This window comes from Pectinophora gossypiella, chromosome 8 (genome assembly GCF_024362695.1).
Source record: "Pectinophora gossypiella chromosome 8, ilPecGoss1.1, whole genome shotgun sequence".
In the NCBI taxonomy this organism is placed as follows: domain Eukaryota; kingdom Metazoa; phylum Arthropoda; class Insecta; order Lepidoptera; family Gelechiidae; genus Pectinophora; species Pectinophora gossypiella.
The window spans coordinates 10,732,321-10,753,936 of NC_065411.1; the positions used below are offsets into that span (position 1 = coordinate 10,732,321).

Here is a 21,616-nt window from a genome sequence, read left to right on the forward strand (position 1 = left end):
TTGTAGAGTGGACGTGGTTTATATAAAGGAGTGGTACTGTCATACACACATTGTGTCATACATAATACCGTGACCCGTGAGGAAATATTGCAGCGCGTTAATGATATGACATGCGGTAAAGCTAAGGTAAGAGTTCAACTTATTATGCGGTTTCTAACTTCTTGTTGGTAGAACGAATTTAGTTAATAGAGTAATTCAATAAGGCACTTATTTTTAAATGTTAAAATATACAGTTAATGCTGTCAAAAATATTTCGTAAACTATATTTTATTTAAAACTATGTACGCAAAGAGTCAATGTTCACTTTTTAAAATATCTTCTTTTAAAAATTATTTTTTTTTTTATAAATATTTTCTTTCATTTTCTTTAAGCAATTTTAAAATAACATCCAATGTTTTGAAGTACCTAAGTGTCATAATATTACACTAACGTGCTTTTTAAATCTTCCGCATACTTTACTAGGTACCAAAGTGGAGTTCTTATTTTCTCTAATCAGTAGGTACTACTACTAAGTTATGTACAATTATGTATATTATTAGCTTGAGAGGACAACCACCTACTAATTCCTAAGACCTAATCTAGTTACGTACACGCATAAGGCTAAATATTTTAAGGCACAACGATTCCTCTGACATAGTCATAGAGACACACACATCAAGTTTCATTATCAAAAAAGGGAATGAGCTTTCCTTTCTTTGAAGGCACCAAAACCAAAAATTTGCGAACAGACAAACACCGTACGCAAGCATTGAATAAGAACATTCAAGGACTTTCCTTTAAATAGTATTTAGACTGTCATACTTCTGCTAACGTCAACGTCAAGACTATGAGCTTTAACAAGCTTCAGTATAGGTCCACATCTCATAACAATAGCAAGTGTCATATTTTTTTATTGTAGTCGATGGCCAATGGCCATGATAATATTTCATTCATTTGATTAAGCAACGTAACTGGTTGACCTCAACAATCAAACTTTATAAATCAACCCCAATGTTGTTTCAAGTACGAAATGTCGTTATTTGCGGTCGTGTTCAAATTGCGGACATACTTAGCACATACTCGCTCGAGTGGGTAGGATGTAGGTAATGACGTGGAAATTACAAAATTTAGAGTGGAGCTCCGGTTTTTTTGGACCGTGTATTTTTTTAGACGTTGGCGTTGTCATGTACTCTTACTAATGGAGTCATAATAATATATGTGAAATATTAATAAGTAGCTAGGGGAGGCCTGCTCCCAGCAGTGGGACGTGTATAGGCTGTTTATGTTTATCTTATATAACATAAGCTCACGTGTATATTTCTAATTGAGGTAACGGATGCATCGCATAATGAACTAAGTACTCACACTTTATCGAGCTTTCTGCTAGACAAACGTGATAGATTAGAATAAAACAGAATTTTGTGAGAACTGAAAAATACTTCGGGATCAGGAATAAGAAGTCGTAGTCAAATTAGCTTTATTTAGTTTAGTTAGTATTTAAAAATCAAAATCAAATATACTTTATTGCACAGAACTAAAATTATATATCATATATATTATTATTATTTTATTATATTATTTATATATCTAATAAACGTTTTTATTCACAGATGAAAATTCTATTGAGTGTAGTATTGCTAAGTGTGTTGGCGCCATGTCTGGAGACTTCACAGTCTGGTCTTAAAAAGGTGATGGGCACTATGTTCCGATGGAAACAGATAGACTTTGTGTTCCCCACACCACAACATCGACAGGCTGCTATTGATAATGGGTTAGTAACTTTGAAGGTACTTATTGATATTTTGCACGACAATAAACATTAGTTTAATAATGATGCTGTTTCTAGTAAGTATACATCATCTCATTTTATTTCAACCTGTCATTTTCTTATCGGTCGAAAAAGAAAGGGACGGATGACAGACAGCTGTTAGTTTTAAAATGAATGATTGAATTAATGAATAATCCAGGCGAATCAAATAGGCATCTCGCTCAAATAAAATAAAACTATGTGGTGTCTGCAGGAATCAGGGTGAACGTCTCCTTCTAATGGTTCCTACATACTAGTAAGACGTAAGAAATTTTGAATTATTTACTACTATAGGCAAAATGATGTCTAGAAAACTTGCATATCAGTCAGTCATACCTAGGACTGCATTTTACAAGCAGTTTAGCATTCGCTTATTCTGCTGTGAACATAAAAATATATTATTCTTGATTAATAAGATACTTTATAATACTTACTTACTTACATAAAGATTTTCTATAATGTAAGTATAGATAAAATGTAAGTAGATATCTAAAGAAAACATACTGACTTATCTTTGTAGTAAAGAATGGCCATTGATTTACGACAGAATAGTACCCTTTTTCTGAGTCTAAGCTACTGAGTGGCAGAAAATATTACAGCATGAAAATGGTATGATTACTTAAATAACTTTTAGCTGCATTTACAGTTAGACATGTTATAATAAATACTTATATCTATTGAATGTGAAGGTAGAAAAGGCGTAACCGATTACAAAATCTACCGGTTTTCCGAGTTTCTAACAGACATAATGATTAATGAGTTGATGTGTTACTGATAACGTTTCAGGTGGTTTATCCAACCGAATGTAATACCGCTGGGCGTGGAACGGTGGAAGAACAGAGTGTTTGTGAGTACTCCGGCTTGGAAGAAAGGGGTCCCAGCGACGTTGTCGGTGCTTCCTATTGATGCCCAGCCTGATTCCCCGCTGCTGACTCCCTACCCGAACTGGGACTGGCATAATGCTGGTTAGTATGTTGTTATTTATTATACAGGTTGTTAATGACATCGTAACGAAAACTTTAAGAGATGGTTCAAGCCATAATATTTCTGAGTTGATATAAAGTGGAAATTACCGTCGCGAAAGTATGGAAAAGAAAAAATAAAAAAACACAAAAATTTTCATGAATTTTCCAACAGGAAAATCCACTTGATATTAACTCAGAATCATGGTCTGAATCATCCCCCTTAGTATTCGTTACGATGTCGTTAACACCCTGTATAATATATAATAAAAAAGTAAATCCCTAACGTAAAAATCTTCAGTTCCACTTACTTTACTTTTTTATACAACATGATAGACAGATTTTTTTTTAATCGAAGAGGTACCGACACGACGAGTATTTATGTCTTGGAATTAAACAGATCGAACAATATTAAAGTGTGAATGTTTTCGAAGTGAAATCTATAAGTCAATGCATGAGGGTCAGTATCTTAAAAATGTACATGTATGGCGTAAGCATTCTATTTATTTAAATTATTGTTCTTAATAAATATAAAACTGTATGTAATTTCCAGCTAACTGCACCGGCTTTACATCGGTGTTTCGCATGAACATCGACCACTGTGGAGTAATGTGGGTGCTGGACTCCGGACAAGTGGAAGGCTTCGAGACCCCACGACAGATCTGCCCACCGACGCTATACGCCATCGACTTGGCAACGGACACCGTCATTGCCAGGAACCCACTACCAGATGAATTCGTCCTGCAAGACTCTCTCATCACCAACATCTTAATCGACTCGAGAGATGCTCGCTGCAGGGATCTCCATGTCTACATAGCCGACGCAAGACGTTTTGGTCTTATCGTTTTCCGAGACTCAGATTCCAAATTCTGGAGATTCAGCCACTACACCTTCTATCCTGAACCATTGTTCTCGAATTATACATTGCATGGAGTGAATTTTCAATGGGCTGATGGCATCTTTGGCATGTCTTTAAGCAAAGTTAATCAAGCTGGTGAACGATTGTTATATTATCATTCTATGTCAAGTTCACTTGAATTTGTAGTGTCAACTTCTGTGATTCGCGATCCAGCAAGAGTGAGTGATTCAGTGGATGATTTTAAGCTTCTTGGAGAACGTCGTGGAGCATTGGGGCAGGTGTCAGCAGCGTCTGTAGACCGCAGTGGCGTCATGTTCTTTAACCTTGTTCTACAAGACAGTATCGCATGTTGGGACACACGCAAGCCGTATAAACTTGACAATCTGGCGATCGTGGCACAAAACAACAACACTATAGTGTTCCCTAATGACTTAAGAATGGATCATGAAGTACCACAGTACGCTTGGATCATCACCAACAGATTGCCAATGTATCAATTTAACTTGCTAAATCCTAATGAATATAATTTTAGAGTAATGTACCTAGATCCAGCAGCGGCAGTTGAACACAATGTGTGCCAACCTCAAACAAGTCATTAACTTGTTATCAAGAAAATAAAGTAATTGCACTCGATAGTGGGACCTGATGAAATATTTACATTGTATACTTACCTGTAAGTACATTAAAAATAGTTGTTACAAAACCCCCAGTTATATGATGTCCCCAATAAATGAGAAAATTTAAAAAGTAAAAAATATTCTTCGAAGCATTTAGAAATAAAAAATCTAACGAAAATCATAATGACTTTATTAAAAATCTTGAGTTAGCTATTTATTTTTCTTTCTTAGATTCTGTAACACTATTTGAAGAACGCTGATTTGCTTGGGTTGAAGAAGGATTATCTGCTTCATTTTCTGTATCTTTTGTAAGATTCTCGTTTTTATGTTGATTTTCTTCAATATTTTTTTCATATTTTTCTAAACTCTCTAAAGATGAAGATAAAATAGTAATAGACCTTCTTGTATTTAGATCTGTTTGAAATGAAATCAATGAAGTTGGGTATAATTCATCCGACATCTGTTTGATATCTCTCTCCGTCATAGTAGTATGTGTTTCAGGTTTATTATCTAAATCCACAGTGTATATAGTTTGTTCTTCTAAAGGCAGTACAGTATTTATATTATCTTGTAACGTGTCTGGCGCTTCTTTCGTATAATTTTTTGAAACCGATGGATTGCTGTATTGCATCTCTAAGCCTACATTTTGATCAAAATATTGACTTACTAAAGATTTTGAATTAATCTTTAAGGCGTCTGTAGAATTGTTCGTTTCAGATTTTTGTTCAGATTTCGGTGTCATCGTGCCGTTTTGATTTTCGGGTATCTCATTATTGTGATATTTGTCAAGTGATGATTTTCGATTTAATGTTATTGAGTCAATATCATAATTTTCAAGTAATATTCTTGGACTTAACGATGTCGCATTATTTTCGGTAGTTTTATGTGATTGTGTTTGGCTAATTAATGTTGGTTCTTTTAATTTAGTCGATTCAGGGTCGTTAACGTTAAGTTGATCAGTTTCGTAAGGCTTTTTCATAAATATTTGCGGATAATCTTGTAGATACGCAGCAGTATTCTGTTTGCTAGTTCCAACTAGAGGTGGTGTATCTGAATTCTGGCTCTGCATTGCCGTGCAATCCATGTTATCTGGAGGATTCTCAGCATTTGTTTGTGAGGTAAATCTTTTTATTGCGTAAGATCCTTCTACTTTTAGGAATGATCCAATCCGCAACATCATTATAGCAAATTGTTCCAGAATGCGGTCAGTGTCACGAGGTACTATCATTTCACTACCACACCAGTCTTCGTATGAACCCAGGTCCGCCATCACCCGGTCTGTCGGTCCAGGTATTATTATAGGTGGACCAAGTGCTTCTTCCAACTCTGCTTTCATATTTTCAAAATCCACATGCGTTGAATGAGCCATGCGTGACGCAATCTCGGATTTTAGCCGGGGCGCTGTAGATATTTGTGGTGTTGCAGTTCTGTCCCCGTAGTTACTGTAACAATTTTAATTTCTTCTATTTACGGGAGATAGAAACAAAGTCACGTAAGGTATGTGTTGCTAATTTTTAATGCAAATCTTTTGCTCTAGTTACTGTAATAATTTGAATTTCTTCTATTTACAACAGTCGTAAATGCAGTCATGTATATATATACTTTTTAAGACTTAGTTCATGCAAGTCACGACTAAGACTCCTGCGCATACGTTCTTCACTGTTATTCTCATACGTGGTTTGGACACCGACGTGTTGTATACTCCGTAGTACGTACAAGGAAGCGACAAGTTTTCTGCGGAGCTGCTCCTCGTCTTGCAGGGACTTGGTACGGCGCCGGCGCACGGCCAGTTCCAGCCCATAATCGTGGTCGCTCGACTGCATCACTGTCGGGAACCGCTTGAACGCTGCTGCCACTTTCAACGTGTTGTAGTAACTGACAACAAATAATCTTTTTTTTTTGGAATTGGACAAGTCATTTTGTAAGTCTGTAGGTATTATACCCTAACTCATTTGCAATCGACATGCTCGTGAAACCTTAGTTAAATGTTTAGAATTGAGACTAAAAAATTAATGATATTATATTTGTAAACAATAATATCAAACGAACAAGACTGGAACATCTTCCATATCTAAGTGATAGATGATAATTACAAAATTTAATTTATTTACCTGAGGACAAGCATCCACATATAGAAGGCGGGTGTGATAGAAGCTATCTTAAACACGACGAATTTGATGCAGGGCGGCCGCGCCGGGCCGAGCAACACGCAAGTGCCGAGTCCTAGAGCCAGGCTCGTTAGCTCGCACAGGAACTTTCGTATTGCAGCAAGCAACAGCCAAGGCAACAGAAGGTTAGGTCGTTCTTCCTATTGGATATAACAACAACATAGTTTCATGTTCATTGTCTCTAGTTGGTTGGTTAATAGTGAACTGAACTAGAAATTTTAACGTGGTGGTACCACTTTTAGGTTTTTGTATTCAGGTTAGGAAAGCGGACCCTGTGAAAAACGGGATAACGCTAGGGAGATGATGATTCCGAGTTAGGTAAATATGATGGACTTAAGATATCGACGGTGAAAGGTTTATTCGTTTAAAACTATGGTTGATATTGAGTTATATTTTGGCTGGAACCAACTCATTGTCAATGATACATTCCTTATTTGATCTCTGGATACCAGATAGGTCCATCTAACAGAATTGAATAATCGTTCACCGTAAAGTTTATACTTATTTGAGTATCGTGAAATACTTAGTATGACACATACATATCTTGTTTTATTTCTATTGTTAATTGGTTGATATGCGTACAGTACACAATATCTGTAGGTAAATAATGGTAATAATACAGTAGTGATGAATGTCGGGCACTAATTATTGCAATTTCTAGGCTGGACCATTTCATAAGCGTGCATGCGTAAGAAATCTACATATAGATGTAGATGCAAATCATTACGTGTTATTGGAACTATGACCAACTTAAATCGACAGTAAGAGTTATAATTAGACAGTCACAGCCACCAATAAATGGCGTCTACGGTTCGAGGTTTCGTTAGAAAGCGCTCCATCGTGGTCTTGCCCTTTTTCACTCTTGGTGGAATCTGTCACAATATAATTATCTTCTTCTGTTTATCTCAGTACCCACACCTTTCACCAGCATAATGTTTCTCAGATCATTTTTTCATTATATATCTATACCATAGCTTCCACAATCAAACTCCTTGCGTAAGCTTAGAGCGTCTAAGCCAAATCCAGAGCAAATTAATTGTAAAGACGTGTCACCCTTTTTAACATGTCTGGTGCTGGTATGGCTGGTGGTAATTATACCTTACAAACTATACGAAAGAATAAGAAGTACCAGGAAAACAGGATAGAGCAAGACGATATAAGTGGCGAGGTAGACGTAGACGGTGAAGCACTGGACCAACATAACTCCGGAAATCATGGTCCGCAGGCCACGCTGCACCGGCATCGATAGCTCGGGCGGCATCGACATCTGCCATACCTGCCAAACGACATACACAGTGAAATATACGGAAGCCTTATGTTGTGATACATTTGATAGAGTATATTAATAAAACTGGAAAATAGTAAATGTGAATAGTTGTTTATTTTTATAAGTGTAATTTTAGAAGTGACATATTTCATAGCTTATCTAAAAAAGTTATGAAGTTAAATTAGATGTGAAGTTAGATCTTAAATTGGTTTGGACACGGAGAGCCGATGAAGGATAATAGGAATGTCCTGTAATGTCCTAACAAGTGATTTTTGTGAACCCCACCGGGATTTGAACCGGGTCCACTGGAGAAGTACAACGCTCAACCACTGGACTACGGAGGCCATATACATAAATTACATAAGTAAGTCTTCTTCTATCGTGTGGGTTGTGAGGTGGATTACCAACCTCATCAACCCTGGTATCAGGGTTATTATGGAGCCGCCATAGGCCCCTGACATGACTCATGTAACGACTACGTACTTACAACAATAAGTAGCAATCGGGACCAGCGGCATAAGGCCGGCGGTAGGTATAGTTATATAATATCATAGAATATTTGCCTATTGCCATATTAATACTAAGTAAAGTTAACGTCACGATAGGTATTACCATTTCCAATTTTAATTAAAAAAAATGTAGGTATTCAAATGTCATATGAAATTACAGTTGGAAGTACCTGCTTCAAGTTAGAGTTAACTTTGAAGAGTGTCGCATCGAATATGGTTCTCAGCAAACCTAGTAATGTCCACATACAAAGCTCTGACTGCAAGTTGACGCCAATATACGAAAGAAGGTTCAACATCGTAACCCGGTCGACAGTGTTTGACACCGCCGGTTCACCAAATGATCATCTTTTTTTTATTTGAAGGAAATAGGACTTGGTTTTGAACATATTTACATAGTAAAATATTACATATTTTTGCTGTTTTGGTTTGAGCTTGAATGTTTTGACGTAAATTTTGACATACTTACTGTCAGGGAAACTTATGGGCATCATAGAGTACCTATCAACCTGAAACCAAATAAGGTTTTTAACCAAGTATGTTTTACATAAAAGCTTGCTTTTATTTTAGTTCTCAATTTTCTATAATTATAGAGTTGGAGTGAGAGAGAATAAAAAAAAACATTAAACGCGTTTAGCTTATCTTCCCGGTTATGTCGTGAAAACCGACAGAAGGATTGTATGAAAATACTTATAGATAGCAATCTTCGTAGGTACGATTTGTAGTTTCTGAGATGTGCATGGACAAACATGCGTACATTTGATACCTAACCTACACAGGGTGTTAGTTCTGAGTTAAAGTCGAGTGGAATTTTCCGTCGCAAAATTTACAAGACTGCTGGCTGACTAGTTCTGTCTTATTTTATCTTAGGACTTAGTATCAAAACCTGCAAATTAACTTCTGATAACTTGTAGCTCTGCCAACCCTATTAAAGTTTACGGGCGCTCTTAAGCCACTAGGCATATGTCAGCAAAATTAGTAGGCCCATACTTGTCTATTAGGTACCACGTAAATAATCGTGCCTTATAGAACGTATTAACTTTACCAGCAGTTAATGAAAGTAGACTATCTGCTCTAACTAAAAATTATTTAAAATAAGTAAATTGAGTTAAGTTACCTATCTAATTTAAAAACAATTTTCTATTTCATTTGACAAGTACCGTTTTCTTACTTACTTTCTTCTATCTACCTACCTTGTTCTACATCTTACTAAGATCACATACTTTTCGATCTATCGAATATAGAATCTGGATCTGAATAACATCTGGAAATAATGACCGGCATACCTTATTAGCGTTGTCATCACCGCGACTTGCGTCAGTTAGTACGACGCGACGACGTAACGCAGTAGAGTCACCGCTCAGCAACTCTACTACAAGCGAACGGAACAGACATATCCGAGACGCAGTGACGAACGCGCGCGACCGCTCCCCATATTACGAACTACACGCGATCTTGTGCCGTGAAGTTTAGTACCAAGTGATCGAACCAAGTGACCAACTAAGTGTTAAGTTGTACAACTATCCAAAGGAGCATTTATAAGGTAAATTTTGAACCAATCCAGATTCAAAGTGTTCATAAAATCGGCGGGTGAAGGCCTTGATTTTGTTTCAGAATATATTTAGGCTGCGTCCTTACCTTGAGCTGTGAGTCGCAAGTTATTTTTGATAAATAACGTAAAGACGCTTCGCACCTTGTTTATAATATTACATCAGATAATAACAAAAACGGAACCGTAATAATAATAATACGTTTATTTCGGATAAACTACGACACACATACAGGTACATTAATATGACACAACTAAATACAAATAAATATACCTAGATAACTAAAAAACAAAACAACTTAAGTAACTAAATAACTAAGCAGGTTTATTAGATACGTTGGTTTGTAGATGTGTGTGATAAGTTTTATCCTTTATAAAGGCTTTAGCCTGAACATTTTCCTGGTAGTTAAGTAAATACCTATACAAAGTTTCAGTAGTTACCTTTATCGTACTATAACCATGGTCACTTCTATAGGCATATAAGTAATAAGACGAACGATATTTAAGTACTTCTATATACATAGGTATGTGTATTAGGAGTACCTACCTAGATAGGTACCTTATTACAAACATAAAAAAGAATTTTCCAAATAGGTCCAGGCGTCTTCGATTAATCGGGGAACATATGGAAAATAAAAAAGATCCCGATGATTGAGAAGCTCCTCCTTTTTTGAAGTCGGTTAAAAATCACCGGTAATAATTTCCTCCATTACATTTGCGAGAAACATCTATACTTAACAACTATATCAATCGTGCATGTAAAAAATAAATGCGAATCCTATAAACAAATCTATTTATAAAGATTGCGTCTTGCATACTTCAGAAAATTGCTACTAAGAATGCCTTGCAGAAATTACTGTTTAGCAGTAAGGCCGCCAATTGTGCTTATTTTATTCGACTGTACATGTCCTGAGTTTATGTTTTTGTGCAATAAAGAATTATTGATTGGTTACAAATGTAGAAGAAGCAATTTTATCTTGTTATTCAACATTTATTATAGGGATGTGCATTGTTGTGAGATGATAGTAGGTGTGTGTGTGTGTTATTTTTTAGGTATATTTACGAGAATCGTATCTTTTCTATGAAATAAATAAAGGATATGCTGTTATATATGTCGATAGCCTTAGCATGGTTTCAGTGAAAGAACTAAGTTCAAAAACTAGTCCCAAATCGATTGTTGGACGAAAAATGTGGAATTAATACGCGGTATTAAGGACATACCAGTATTATCGGTTGAACTAGTTGGTATCGGGTCTGGAAACGTTGAATCATGTGGGATGATAAGTGTGGGAGAGCCCGCTAGCCCACGCTTGGTGGTAAACACTGCCCAATTAGTGGCACAACTCCAAAACACGGGCCCTTTGTCTTCCTATCTCTACATTGTACTGCATTCTTGCTTTTTTCTCTTTGGTTTTAAACAAGATCTTTTGAAGGCAACAGACGACTTTACATGACTTTACTTTTAAGTGTTCAAACACGCCGCTGATCTTCATTTGTTTTTTTTTTATTTACTTATAAATTTTGTTCATTTCACATTTGTCAACGAATTTGTCTTATGTAATACTTATATTATGTATGGACTGTAGGGTTATTTAGGTTATTTAGGTAGATATAGTCGTGTTGTTAAATAAGTGCCTATGTAGTTATTAGCGAAATGAAATAATCGAAAGCAATTCTTTCTATGAGGAAAAACTCGTTATCATAGGTACATTAATTTTAACTATTAACTACTAAATTTTATGCGTCATAAAGAGCTGGCGATAAAAAGTTATTTCTTATGAACGTATGACGAAATGCGACGAACGGAAACACGCATGTGCAACGGACGAGACACCGAAACGACAGTCGAAACATAATTTCCCGGAGTATACTATTTTTAATATACTGCTAATAATACTTCCTTGTCTTCTAAGCTGATGATATACAAATTCTTCATACAACAACAAACAGAAGTGAGCATCATTTTTCATTTTCGAATATCGTAAAAATACATCTAACAAATCGTAAGTCAAACGTCAATTATTATAACATGGAGTACTTAACTACAATAACATTATATCTTCGTATTTTGTCTACGGACGCTATCAATCAATCAAGTTGGACATCGACTTGAAGTTCAATGAACTCCAAGAATTGTTTTTTCCGAAGACAGTCCTGTTATAACTTTTTCGTTCAAAGTCAGTACCGGCTACCTTGTATCTAATAGAAAACAGTACGATGTCTTAGCTGGTGGCATTCTTGATGTACGTGAGAACGCGTGTCTCTCCATCCTTACATGGATCGACTGGATATGGTACGAACAGACATAGGGTCTCGATTTCCCGCGCTTTCTACTTAAGTGCTCATACGCACCTATGGATTCACGGTAGTGGTAAGTTTTTACTGTTTTTCAATCCTTCAGTGGTGTTTGTGTTGAGTGAAGTATGTAGTCTTTCCTTGATGATCGTGAGCACTTTTTCTTGTTTGTGGCAGGTACAGTTAGTTGTGTTTGTAGAGTATGCTGGTAATTTATAACAAACATTCTGTTTTGATTTAAGTACACAACAATTTAGACTACAGTTTATTGATTTTTTTATGTCTCTATTATCTCATATTATTATCATTTTCTTACTAGTGAATCTCAGATTTGGTTTAACTTTTGACTTAGAATTGACAACTATTTATTGGAAATTTTTTAGACAAAAAAAAGGTTAACTAGCTCAATATAATTTTCAAATTCATTCTTAACTTAAACAGAGCAAGCAATGTTATCTGGGCCAAAGAACTTTCTCATTTGCTTTTCTTATTAACACCGTCATTAAGTTTGTTAGAGTCATTAGCGGTGTTTCGTCTAGAGTTCAGAAACTCTTTGTTGGAACTGTAGCACATAATTGTAAAGGCACACGTACTCATGAATCACTCTTTGTTAAGAACGGGTTAAACCGAACACCTAATTGTTGATACCTTTTTGAGTTACTAATGAGCTTCTTTTGAGTTACAGTCGTGATATTTTATTCACTCCATTCTTTGACCATTTCAGTGCTTACTAAGATCTTAGTAAGTAGATATTTATCAGAATTATTCAATAATGTACATGATCCTTAGTCAGCTTAATAATAAAGAAGATAATATTAAAGTACGATATTAAATTTATCATTAATCTTAATTTATTCGGATTCTGAATGGATTTCAAATGATTGTTTATATTGTAAACAATTTCGCGTTGGCGATACACGTTATGGGTGGTCAAACAGCAAACATGATACAATGTCGTCGATGCCAGAATTTATAATAAGTATAACATGTTTTTAGTATTATGCCAGATGGTTACGGTTACTCACAAAGTTTTATCGAATGATTCCGCCCGTGGGATGAGTGGTAGCTTTACTCAATCGTAACTTGTATGAGTCACCTTGCATCGTATTACGCACTACAATAACATGCTGTGGGCGATGATGTCATAGCACTTACAATCGTTTTATTGGGAATCTGGATTTAAGTGAAGCCTGTTGTTCTAATTGGAGTAAGGCCAGAATCGTAAACATTTTCTATAAAGTTGTGGCTTTATTTACAGCGTAACTATTGGGTTTATTTGTATACTTAAGTACCGTTGTCGTGAATAATTTAAAGTCACACGAGTAGGTATTACATTCGTGTTGATGTCATGAGATCAAATAACGCTACTTCTTATTTTATATATTGTCAAACGTCTTAAATAGAAAGTGCAATCTCGTAATTCTTATTTGAATTTATTGTGGACTATATTCCAAAGTGTTTGCAATATAAAATCTACAAGTTAAAATTACCTCCATATTTTTTATTCTGATCTTTAATTTTGAAATGAAACAGCAACGCGGAACTAAATATTCGTGCTAGCGACACGGTGGCAACTGGATCCTTATATAAAAGTGGACCAGGCGGCCTTGGTCTCTTCCAACACGAGGTCCATGACCATAAACAGTCAAGTCTTTGCCATTACTCGACCATTAATTGGCGTAGCACTTGAGATCTAGGTGGCACCGTGTGTTGGGGCCCCAAATTCAGGAGGGCCCTCGGGCCCCCATATTATCATTATTTATCTCTTAACTAATGAACCACTTAATTAAAACACATAATAACGGGTTCTTACCGCGTTTAAATGGGGATGTAGTGAACCACTTTCTAACGCATAGTTGGGAAATATTATTATGTAACCTACTTATATTTTACTTATGCCCAGGACCTATTCGAGGCCCTAAATTCAAGGAGCCGTGGACCCTAATATTAGTTCCTAAGTATTTATCTTTTGACTAGCGGGCCACTTTTTAAGGCATTGTATTTATAATGTGAAGTATTCAATTTATAATTTTACTGGATAAAATCTATCTAATAATTAGTTAGTTAGTTTATAATAATTAGTTATTCATTTCGTATACTAAAGGTTACCTGGAAGAGATCGCTACCCTAGCAATAAGGCCGCCTGTTGTACTACCTATCCAATTATAATAATGTATTTTTAATATGTTTTAAGAGCAATAAAGTTTTGTATTGTATTGTAGTTTAAAAAGGAATCCAAGTTATTTTTGCTCTGGGGCCTTTTGTTTGCTAGCTGCACCACTGCTCGGCCGCTACTGGACCACTTCTCAATGTAAGGCCACATCTCGATTCGCAGAACGTTCTCTGACATTGACATTGATGACCGGGCGATTACTCATTTTGTTATTACTTAAACATTTCTCTCGTCATCAAAACCGCAGGCAATACGATCATATTGTTGTTACTGCGGTTCGATGGTTATATTTAAAATTGTTTATTAAGCTCTTAGGGAGTGTATTAGGTATCATAACGTATAACAATTGTTAATTGTGTTACTGTTGTGTTGTATATGGTTGGTTGTATATTTATAATTATTGTTAATATTTTTCTAGATGGAGGTCATACAACTCTATTCAATCAGAAGTACCTATCTGTGCCATTCTTTCTTCGCCAAATTAATTAATTATTTTTTCTTTTTTTGTCATTCTTTTTTTTTCTTTTTTATGTCATTTTTTTCTGTTTTTTGTTTCTTGGTATGATTCGATGCTGAAACACATTCAAATATTAACTATCTACCGTTATTTACCTATTACTTACTTAAGAATGTACTTCCAAAAGCTACAAGAGTGACAAGGAAAGTTTAGCAATTTTGTCTGTTCTGGTTATAAGACCAACTAAGCTCAGGAAGTCAGGACTCAAGTCCATCTAATCTTTATTGGCCGCGTATTGTTTACAATTTACATAATTGTGGAGCGTACGACGCGTGGTAATGACGTCACTTGCGCGAGCGCCGACCTTCGGGCCACCGCGGTAAACCAGACGTGGGTGACATACACTAACCTTGTGAATAATCATCTTCTTTTAAACTTGATACTTATTGTGTGTCTGTTTTGTAATTAAACGGGAATATGGGACGAAAACTTACGGCTACCGACGTCCAGTTGTAAGTCTTAAAAAATGTCGCCATATAGGTGTTAATATCTATAACTATATTCATTAAAATATCGTCTTAATTACCGATTTATATAGCTAATCTCATTGTAAAGAAAACGTTTCGGCTATAGAGATCGTAAAACATTTGAAAACGAATCGTTTTAAAGATTACGTCAACAACAAAAAACAGATGCAATCGTCCGAAATACCACACAACATGGTCTAAAAATATAATTTGTAGGTATGACTCCATCATTTATATTATGTTATTAGTTAACATAATTTAGGCAGAATGCATGCTAGGGCCGATAACAAGTAATAGAATACTTACCTATGTCAATGCTAGACATCACAGTCTTGTAGCAGAAGTCCCAGTAGGAATTACAGGAATGAGTTCACGTACTACGTATTATTGTGGTGATTGAGTTCGCAGTTTGTCCTTCAATGACCTTAATGGCTGTTTACTTAGTTGTATAACCGACTGTTATCGTCTTATCAAGCTAGTTTGCATACAACTCTGCCTATCGTTTTCTGCGTGTTTTGTTTTCGTTCCTGGGATAATTTTGTACTTACTATTGATATAACTTTTTTTTGCTGGAGTGGGTCTGTGAAAAAACGTAGAATGTGTATAGTCGATCTTCTTCTATCGTGTGGGTTGTGAGGTGAATTACCAACCTCATCAACTCCCTGACATGGCTCATGTAACGACTACTTCTATAGTATAGTTGCTTACTGGCTGTTTGAGGGTCGAGTACTTTGTATTAGTTCTTTTGTGTATGTTTGATATCGGTACGGTGCCCTCCAGGCCGTCAAACCCGCGTCGTATTGTACACCAACGATAACATGCCTCTCTTGAATTACTTTCTCTCTGGATTATCCAAAGAGAGTATAAAGGATTACATCTCTTTTCTGACGTCCTGTCCACTACGATATCTGTGTTGATTAACCGATTTGATCCCGACATTTTTAAGGCGCTGCCTACTCTCCTACATAATGTGCGGGGTTATATGATATTTTTTTTATACTTATTAAGCGACACATAAGTAATTCTAGTAAAATATCCGTTTTTAGTAGAGTAAGCATGTCAAATACACTAAGAAAATGGTTAAATATTGAATGGTATTGTACTAAAGTGCCACACATGATGTGTTCGTTTACAAGCCATGTGGATTCAAGTGTGTCGAATGCAACCCAGCTGGGATCCGCACAGCATAATGCTTTATGCATTCAAATTGTAATCAAATGCTGTTCCGTAATAATGTTTCGTAGAATGTGTTATCATACTTATTATAACGTGTTATATTGTACATTTGCCTCGAATTCAATTAATTCCTCCCAAATAAATGGCCGAAATCTTTCTTTATATTCTGTAAGTATAAAAAACTGTTGTGTGGGTTGAAGTCAAGTGTATCGAATGAAACACAGCTGGGTGCTTCACGTTCAGTCTTACGCATGTGTAATTTTTGTGCTGATGTAAGTATCTGTTGCTACAGGGCGGTGCTACCACGGTGGTCAGTTTTATTTTGTAATGTGAACGCAGGGATCCTTTATATAAAATTACAAATCACATTATATTTTCCTTTACCCTTTTTTTTAAGTGTAACCTTCATTTTGCTTTAAAATACAGTGTAATCCTGTAGATAGTTACTTCAAACATGCTGACCATAATCATGTAATGGTAGACAAATGTAAAATCATTGAATCGAAAACGGATTACTTCAAGACAAGTGTGTCTAATGCTTCTAAGCTCTACATATTCAATCTCATGCATCTGGTTCAATTGCCTTCACATACTTGCCCTAGAGTAGGTACATTTCTTACTTGACATTCGTTGACTCGAAGTCGTTTAGTACTTTATTGTGACTGATGACTCGATATGATACACAACATAATTGAGTTTAGTTTGAATGTTTTGAAACAATGTGATTTTGATTACTTTGTCTCTTCACTACTTACTCACACAGCGTTTCCAATTCAAACAGAACGTTTCGTGTTATTGTTTTGCTTATAATTAGTTTTACTAAATTCGTAGAATAACAACTGTTGGGTCAATCTGCGAATTACAATATTATATTGTGAATGCAAATTCTCTTCTAGTAATTTACGGCTTAGTTTTACCCCGATATAATAGACGTGAGTTAAGGCAGTGTTTATCAGCGTAGTTGTAAAAAATATGCTTTATTTCAAATGTATAATTATCATCAACCTATTTTAAAATAAATTAAATCTAATTTTTAATTCCGTTCGAATGAAATGATTATTTGTAAAGTAGGCCAGTAGGAAGTTCGCGATCACTGCGACCTTCAACGGGATGTAAATAGGTCTAGAATTTTAGTAGACTTTTCCTACTACTAGTAATTTCTAGCACTAGTAATTTCAGATTATATTTAGATGATGAGATGATGAGATGAGACTCACATGCTAGTGTAGTGTAGTGGCATTGACACAGAAAGTTTACAGCTCTGAATAAAGTTCGGCCTCATGTATTTAATGACTGATAGTCAAACGTGTGCCAACGTTTGACGACTTTTACGTACCTACCATATAGGTACCAACACTCTTTACGATGTGCACAGCTAATGAAAATGAAAGGAATGATCATTCCAGGTATGTCCACTAAGGAATAACTGTTTCAATGTTATAGGTGACGATGCAGACGATAACTATGCCAGTAATCCTAATACTATTTGAAAAAAATACGTTTTACTGTTGTTACAGTTTCGTCAGCTGCCTTTAACTATACGTAGTTTCTATGTTATCTATTACGTGGCATAAATTCACAGGTATATCCATATTAACATGCATGATGTAACGGGTCATCGGTCCCTGCATCAATACCATTATTGTAAGGCTCACAATGTGTGCCTTTATTGTTCTAGAGAAGTAGAGAACCGACTTGATTCCGTTAATCGTATCTCTGTTCTGTATGTGACTTAGTATTGTAAGCGACAAAGTTTAAATTCATTCAAATGTGAACGCATTTGTTTCGATGTATTGTTACTTTCTAGTAGATCCACTTCGTCGTACTATGTGTGTTGAATGTATCGTACAGAAACCAGAAGAATGTATTGACGTAAGTAGTACATTTTAGGCAACAAAATATTTTACAAATTAAACGTGTTACAAGTAATAACACATTATTCATCAATGAAGTAAACGATAACATTCGCGACGTGCGTCCGATCACTACTCTACTTTTAATTTAAGTAAGTATCCAAAACTTTTCAATTTTACATTCAATCTACTTAAAGTTTATTTATTTGTACGCAATAAAACAGACACAAGAAGCATACATATAAAACACATAGTACAGATAAGCTTAAGAAAAAAAAGGCTTAAGATTACGTAAGAGTTGTGCTAGGTTTTAGAGCTCGGGGGGTAATTTGACATTTGCGCATATAAAAATAAGTGCACAATGCAAATAAATGTCAAATAGTAGTATTGCTTTTCTAGATGAATTGCTTCGATGTGGCCTTTTTAACCCCCCTGATCTGTACTAGTCAGTGTTGTGTTGAAAGACTCTTGTCAATAAAGTAAGTCGTCGTCTAAATTCTGTGAAGATTGATCCGCGGCCGACAAAGTCACGACTCTACATCAAGCACGCTCATGCTACTGAGATCTTTATCAATAAAGTGGTGTTTGGTTACTGTCAATGAACTTTCTATTTGGAAAATATTTGTCATTTGTTTTTGAAGACTTTCTTTCATATATATATATATATATATATATATATACCTACCTGGTCTTTATCTATTTGATTTCTAATATAATAAAAATACGAGTATTAATTACATCTTTGAAAAATAGTATTTTAGGATTGTGAACCAATTCAATCCATATTTATTGTATTGAGAATTCCATGGTCTCTGCCTACCCTAAGTAAGTAATAGTAACCGGGACCTTTTATGTATGTATTTGTATACCATCATTTTTATTTTAATTATTTTTAATCGTCATTATATAGTCAAAACTAGAGGTGATTAATTAACTATTTAAATACGAAACCGTCGCAAACACAATCAATTCTTTAAAATACAATGTAAACAAACAGTAGCCTCATGAAATATGTATCAAGGGAACTGAAGCGGCGTAGGACATTAACGGTAATGACACGAGGAGGGGCCACAATGACATCTGTCACGGGCATCAAGTGTTACGCAACGTGCGCCCGCGCATCCGACGTGTTATTTACGAACTCGTCCAACTACCGGAGATTAGCGTGTAACATGAAAATTGAATGGAAAGTAAAATATGGTCGCCTTATAGTAAAAACCACGCGTAAGCGCCCTTTTGTATAATCACATTCGGGTATGATCTTTTTTAACAAAACTTTGGAATAGACAAGCCAGTTTCAAACCAAGTAAAACAATGTGGTCGCAATTTTAACCCGTAAGTATTGAAATTAATTGAAAAAAAAATATGAAAATAATATATTATATATATAAGTACCACATTATAATGTGATTTTTTAAAAAGGCGCTTACGTGCTTTCTACTAGACGATATATCTTACAGTAGGTAGTTCTTTTTTATTTTTTTAAATGAAGGAATACGTCCCGCATCCAAGTTGTTTGTAAATGTTTGTTTCCTTTTGGTGGTTGCCTGGAAGAAATTGCTCTAGAGCAATAAGGCCGCCCAAATTGTACTGTTTTCATGTGTTATGTTTGATTGTTGAAATTTTAGTTCTGTGCAATAAAGTATATTTGATTTGATTTGATTTGAATACCAAAATACAGAAAGTAAACAACAAACGTAACAGTTATGATGTCTTTTAGTCTTACTAAAATGTATGGTAGCTTTCCTTGTTTCTATTGACAGGAAGAATATGCGTACCGTCAAAGGATGCGTTCGAATTTTAATAAAATGTTGAATAGAGTATTTGACTGGGTCAAAGATAAATTATAAAATGCTTATCTAGAAAAAGAAGCCAGTCTAAGATGCTGAATAATCAATGTACTTAATTTTACTTTTCGACTTATTTTCTAATTTTATTTATGAATTAAGTAACAATGAGTACGTCGTTTGACCGCTTTTATTGATGACGTCACAGGATAGCATTTCCATACCATACATACTCCGAAATTCCGAAAGAAACTTTCGTTTTGACGTTTCGAAAAAGTATCTCATTTGACTAGATTGTCAAGTAGCCAATTAAAAAGAAAATCAGCTTTTTTGAAATTGGCTCTTTCGTTTTATCGCCAGCAGTAGAATCTGATAAAATTAGTATTATGTGCCTGTGCGCCTTTATCTTTAGTCACATCAGTGTAGTCAGCATAGTTTGTACCTATATTATTGTATAGAGTCCATTATGCGTTGTTGTGTAACAAATTGTAATATTATAATGGTGGCAGTAGCCAGTACTACTTTCATTCCCTAATGATAATCTACACATTAATATTGTATTCATAGTAGGTGGTGTGTTGGCTGTATGAACAGTTAAACAGAGGTTTAATCAGTTCCCGCCAGTTAAGTGAATATCCTATGTCCGTTTTTATAAAATTGTTACGTACTAATTTTAAAAATATAATGCTCTCATTTCATGCTCCTCACTTCATTCAACGCTAAACTGTTTGTTATCATTACAATAATGTACATAGGTTATACAAATAGGATCCTAAGTATTTTATATATGAGTAAGAAGCATTACAGGCTGCATCCTAAACAGATGTAAATACAGACGATTGAATTGGTGCATTATAACACACATAATGAAATAGAATAGAGCAGAATAATATGAACATTAAGATGATCCGTGCTTCGGAAGGCACGTTAAGCCGTAGGTCCCGGTTACTACTTACTGATGTAAGTACGTAGTCGTTACTTGAGTCATGTCAGGGGCTTATAGCGGCTCAATAATAACCCTGACACCAGGGTTGATGGGGTTGGTAATCCACCTCACAAACCCACACGATATAAGAAAAAGATATGAACATTTTACTGATGAACGATTCTCTGCGGCTACGTAATAGTAACTATCGAGACCAGACCTAAAAACATGATGAAATATATCTACAGCGCATAAGATACTGTGATGAGTGTAATGGTGAGTCTAAGGATTTTACGTGTACTTACCTAAGAATTTACTATAATTTTCTATATTTTTTTTTATTTGAATTTTCGCATTTTGAATTCTTTGAGAGGAATTCAAAATAGGTACGAATATTCAAATGAACCCACCATAGAATAACTCATGGCCAGTAACACACATCACAGTACCTACATGGCTATATGTTAACTAACATTTGGTTATGCTAAAAGCTTTCCAGGGTTAGGCTTGCAAATCAGTGCCGGCGTGGAGCTAACAAAGTTGATGGCGTGGGTGCGGCATTTGCAGTTCTAATGGAGCACCTGCAAAATGGAACCCTTTCGAGGCCGCAATTATTAACCATAAGCTACCTAAGCTAAGGAATATCTCTGCTTATGATCGTATAATACATATATAATTGAAAGTTGTACGGGTAGTAAAATCCGTAATA

General features: G+C 35.4%; 3 protein-coding genes across 5 annotated transcripts in view; 2 read left to right on the top strand and 1 right to left on the bottom strand.

The window, feature by feature from the left end:
- LOC126369040 (protein yellow-like) lies at window positions 1–4,431 on the top strand. The gene is made up of 4 exons (XM_050013326.1): window positions 1–126; window positions 1,590–1,750; window positions 2,573–2,751; window positions 3,302–4,431. Exons 1-4 carry the CDS (start codon window positions 106–108, stop codon window positions 4,204–4,206), a joined length of 1,266 nt encoding a protein of 421 aa, XP_049869283.1. The 5' UTR covers window positions 1–105; the 3' UTR covers window positions 4,207–4,431.
- Window positions 4,418–15,559, bottom strand: LOC126369038 (uncharacterized). 3 transcript variants are annotated; one of them, XM_050013322.1, is made up of 5 exons: window positions 15,473–15,559; window positions 7,522–7,668; window positions 6,336–6,532; window positions 5,941–6,099; window positions 4,418–5,666 (listed from the first exon to the last, which is right to left on the bottom strand). In XM_050013322.1, the coding sequence occupies exons 2-5, from the start codon at window positions 7,657–7,659 to the stop codon at window positions 4,439–4,441; spliced, it is 1,722 nt and encodes a 573-aa protein (XP_049869279.1). In that variant the 5' UTR covers window positions 7,660–7,668; window positions 15,473–15,559; the 3' UTR covers window positions 4,418–4,438. The 3 variants fall into 3 exon arrangements, with proteins under 3 accessions (XP_049869279.1, XP_049869281.1, XP_049869280.1); XM_050013324.1 differs by lacking the exon at window positions 15,473–15,559 and adding an exon at window positions 13,035–13,280; XM_050013323.1 differs by lacking the exon at window positions 15,473–15,559 and adding an exon at window positions 9,452–9,484.
- Window positions 9,552–21,616, top strand: part of LOC126369043 (uncharacterized) — a 20,192-nt gene continuing 8,127 nt past the window's right edge. Inside the window, exon 1 of the mRNA XM_050013328.1 lies at window positions 9,552–9,708. The gene's annotated coding sequence lies outside the window, so the exon portion shown is untranslated. The remainder of the gene's footprint in view (window positions 9,709–21,616) is intronic.